Consider the following 4,440-nt stretch of genomic DNA (forward strand, 5'->3'; position numbering starts at 1 on the left):
TATAAGCCTTTAGGAATTCTTATATTTTATATAGAAGTAACTTGATTTTTCATTTTAAAAATAGAAAATATATAAATGTATCCAAATAGACAAGTAGGTGTGATTTGGACACACTTCTTATTTTGTTTGGAAAAAATGAAAGTAACATGAGATAAACTCATAATTTTTATGTTAAGAGTTTTTATATTTTATATACAACTTACAAATATTTTTTGTTTTAGAAAAAAAGAAAAAGAAAAACAGGTTATCCAAATGAACACGAATCAAAACAAGCACTAAGTAAAATTTTATATATTCTATTACAAAGATTAAAAATATTTTATAATTAAAACATTAAATAAAATTATAAATAAGTGTAAAATTAAAATTTTAATTTACCTTTTATATTTTAAACATATTATAATTAAAATAATTAATATTAGAAAATTAAAAATTAAAAACATTTTAAATAATATATTTATAAATTTCAAATTTCAAATAGGTTAAATAAGTTAGAATCGTGTGTCAACGGGTTAAATGGATTAGAATTTTATCAATCAGTTATCTATGACAATTTATATATTGTTAATCTTAATCTATGTATTTATTAGAGAGATTAAACGAGTTTTATTCAAGTCAAGTAAAATTTTACTATCAATTATCTTAACAATGATATGAACATGACATATGACCCATCATTATCCTCCTCCTCAATTTAAGTTTAGGAGGAAGATGTGAATGCATTTAAATAATCACAACCATCAAGATAACCAGGGTTTCCCCAAACTTACTCCATTAACATCTCTACTCATTAAGCTAACATACGAATCAAGTTACTCTTTAAACTTTATTACCTTTATCTCTTCTTTAGTTAAACCGCCTTTTATTAAACTACATCGATTTCTCAACCATCCATATCTCACATCAACATGCTTAGCGTGGGAATGGAGTATGTAATTATTACAATACATCACATATACTATGTGTTTTCAACCTATTTTTCTAAGAAAACCCTTCAACCACAACATTTCCTACATTGCTTTAATTAATAGCAACTAGGTATATAGCACGACCAAAATAATTACTTTTATAACTTACACTATTATGACACAATCCCCCCTTAGAAAAATGATCAAATACCCAAATCTAAATTTTAGTTGTCAATACCACTAGCCATATATATTTTTATATATATAGATGATAAGCACACTTAGTTGGGAATTCATGAATCTTATCTTTGAACTATGTCGCACCATTTTGAAATGTACTTATTGGGAGTACTACACCCACTATGGTATTGGCAATGGACCACCATGGTCCATGATGGCTTCATTTTCTCTTTTTAACTCTGGTATTCTCAAAACACAAAATATGATAGCATCTTCATCATCATGAGCAAGATCTTTAGAGGGTTTCTCCTATATGGAAAGCTCTCTTCTTCAACCTTCACAAAAGGTTCTTAAATGTACAAAAGCTCTGCTTGTTCATGCACAAATGAGGACTTACCTTACTGGTTGTGGTCTTGACTTCATGATTCTGAAATTAATGACATGAAATTTTCATTTCTAAGGTCTTCTTAAATACAGCAGAAATAGAATCACTGAATTTAAGCTTATATTTCGAAAAGCACATTACGGAGTCGCAAGTCGCAAGTCGCCACTTATATGGAACTATGGCTAAAACATGCCATAGTAATCCTAATCAGTAAGCTACCCAAACTATGAGAAAAAGGGCTTGCATACCCATTTTGCTGATCAAAAACGGAGATCGTCCCATGCTAAAAAGAAAACTGCCATAGCAAACCTACACTAGTAACTGTGTCCTGATCTTGAGGATCATGTTCTTGAAATTCTGGCTGGATATGGTCAAGAGGACGCCCAGAACATTATCTCTCCTGCAGCTTGCTTGTAGATTTCTTCCATTGGAAATCCCACAGGGAACTGATCCAAAGCTCCATTCGCCTGCCATATACCCCAATGGAAAAATTAAAATTCAGAAACATGATTTGCAACGAAATGAATATCGAATAACTGGCTTCTAGTAATGGATGTTTCTATTCTCTCCTACTATTTCTTAGCATATGCTCTAGTGTGTGCAGTTTTCAGAATAATATGAGGGGATTGCCAGTAATCCCAGGACATTTAAATTAGGGTTAAATAGCCTCAGATGTGTATCTTCAATTATAATCAATACAAACCCTAATTCACAGTCTTTTGCAGTTCAATTACAGCTTCCAGATACAATCAAGCTGGGACCAAGTTGAAAAGGTCCCAGTTTAGAAATATCTTTTAAAGGCTTGGACATGGCCAATTAAGTTCAGGACTTCAAAAATGATCAATCTTAAAACATCAAGAGCCAACTAGCAACACAGGATAGCAAAAGAATCAGTAAGGAAAAAGGAGAACTGTCAAGGGAAGAATAGTAGGCTTACATTGGTCTGGATCATGTACATGCTCCGGTTATAGTCTGAAGAAACATGAGCAGATATCACCTCTAGTTTATGCTTCTCCAACACGTAGCAGATGGTGGTCAAAAGACCGGGCTTCTTCAGCGAGCACACGCTGATTTGTGCTTCATTGCCACAAACATTCAAAGTGACATTAGGAGAAGTCCATGTTTGGAATACTGCAGGAACCCGAGCGACTGAAAGAGAGTTGGAAGAATTCGATGGTGTAATGGCTAAGTTACTGGAAGATCCTTGATCAGCTAAGAAAGCCTCCCTTGTGTCGAAGGCTAGCTTTTGCGATGTGATTATTGATGGCTCATAGTTGACAGTTGTTGCACCTTGAAGCCTTTCTAGCTTTTGTTTTTGAAGCTTCTGGAGTGTGTGCTGTAGGGTTTTGATGTAGTTCACTGCTTCATCAACAATGGTAGACTTGTCTGCCTGTACAAAATTCAATGAGAGGATAATTAGGAAAATAAAATTCTACCTGTTTTAGATACCAAGTATCATATGAACTGTCCTGGTAAAGAGCTGATGTGGTGCGATGTGAATCCTATTTACCTCTTGATATGCTGAGATCTTGCACTGACCCAAAAATGGAAATCCACTGGGATTATAAAAATCTTAATGAAGTTTCAAATTTAAATGGGGATGAAATCTGCCAACTTGATGTCTCAGGGATGTGACAGTAAGGTGCCTATTTGAGCCATCATTTGAAATCCAAGTTGAAAAACTTTTGAGGAAACAAACCACCAATTTTCAGTACTTTCAAACTGAGAAACAAGGGGAAGCAGCTGAGGATTATGGATTGAAAAGGAGAAATAGGGATATGGGTGGAGAAGGTGCCTCCATAGAGGTCATACCCATGAAACCCTACTGAAAGTTTTGGTATTTTAGTTCATTCTTACACCAGTAATTCAATAAAAGCCCCAAAAGGAAAAGGAAAAATAGGGCTGCCCTTTATATGTATAGTTTGGGACCTTCGTAGAAAGAAAAGCTATATCTAGGATGAATTCTTAATTTTGATTGAGAACCAGGTATGGATATCCTGTGGGTAGGATTAGAAGATTCTCCTGATATGCTAGAGAAGGAAGAGGAGTAAAAAAAAAAGAAAAAAGAAAAAAACTCAGAAGGAAATAAATGAAAAAGACCACACCTTTCTCACCAACTGCCCATGAAGGAAACAAATTGAAAACCTGAGACAACTTAGAACTATCATAAAGAGTAATTTGAGAGAGAGAGAGAGAGAGAAAACACCATTTATATCAAAACCTCAACCTTGAAGAAGGTGTAATTACCTTTGGAGGAAGTTGAGGAAGCAAAGCATGAAGACTAGAAAACATGTTCCTCATCTTCTTCCGCCTTTCTCTCTCTGTCCATATATGTATCTCATGATCTGATTCACCGCCACCACCGCCACCACCACCACCACCACCTTTTCCTTCATTCCCCTCACCACTTCCCTTTCCATTCTTTCCATTCTTGATGGCTCGGCCTCGCCCTCGCTTCTTATCAGGCGGTACCAAATCCATTCCCGTGGCTGCAGTCTGGCTATTAGAGGCCGAACCAGGTTGCTTCTCCCCAGATTTCTTATCACTCCCCCCAGAGTTATCCGAAATCGAGAAACCCCATGACTGGTTTTCCCATAAGAAACCCTCATGGCCTCCTCCTTCAGCCATAGCTACAGAGAAAGAGAAAGAGAAAAGAAATATATATAGAGAGATAGAGAGAAAGAGAGAAGAGATATAAGGAAGTGAGAGAGGGAAAGGGGTGAGGAGGCGTTTAAAAAGGTGGCAAAGTTTAGGTATAGTGATGATTCTCTTGGCAAAGAAGAGCCCAAAATACAATCATAAGGCAATGCCGTTACTGGCTTCAAAACAAAAACGGATAGCTAAGCGTGTTCTGCAGAGTTTTCTCAACCAGTGGCCCCACTCAGCTCATGGGGTGCACCACTTGGCTCAACCATACCTACTAAAATCCTCAACTCCACAAGCTTTGCCAATTCTCATTTGCCTTCA

The 4,440-nt window shown here is 35.9% G+C and overlaps 1 protein-coding gene across 1 annotated transcript; it reads right to left on the bottom strand.

Moving 5' to 3' along the window:
• Positions 1-1,734: 1,734 nt before the first annotated feature.
• Positions 1,735-4,101, bottom strand: LOC117911638 (transcription factor bHLH95-like). Its single transcript, XM_034826041.1, has 3 exons — positions 3,721-4,101; positions 2,411-2,863; positions 1,735-1,940 (listed from the first exon to the last, which is right to left on the bottom strand). The coding sequence occupies exons 1-3, from the start codon at positions 4,099-4,101 to the stop codon at positions 1,845-1,847; spliced, it is 930 nt and encodes a 309-aa protein (XP_034681932.1). The 3' UTR covers positions 1,735-1,844.
• Between the last annotated feature and the right edge of the window lie 339 nt (positions 4,102-4,440).

This window comes from Vitis riparia, chromosome 3, assembly GCF_004353265.1.
Source record: "Vitis riparia cultivar Riparia Gloire de Montpellier isolate 1030 chromosome 3, EGFV_Vit.rip_1.0, whole genome shotgun sequence".
NCBI lineage: Eukaryota > Viridiplantae > Streptophyta > Magnoliopsida > Vitales > Vitaceae > Vitis > Vitis riparia.

Excerpts from the sequence above, each read along its gene's own strand:
- LOC117911638 (XM_034826041.1), bottom strand. The coding sequence starts at position 4,101 with ATGGCTGAAGGAGGAGGCCATGAGGGTTTCTTATGGGAAAACCAGTCA. Across the intron at positions 2,864-3,720 it reads TTCCTCAACTTCCTCCAAAG|GCAGACAAGTCTACCATTGT; the intron begins GTAATTACACCT and ends AATTTTGTACAG. Across the intron at positions 1,941-2,410 it reads TGTACATGATCCAGACCAAT|GCGAATGGAGCTTTGGATCA; the intron begins GTAAGCCTACTA and ends GGTATATGGCAG.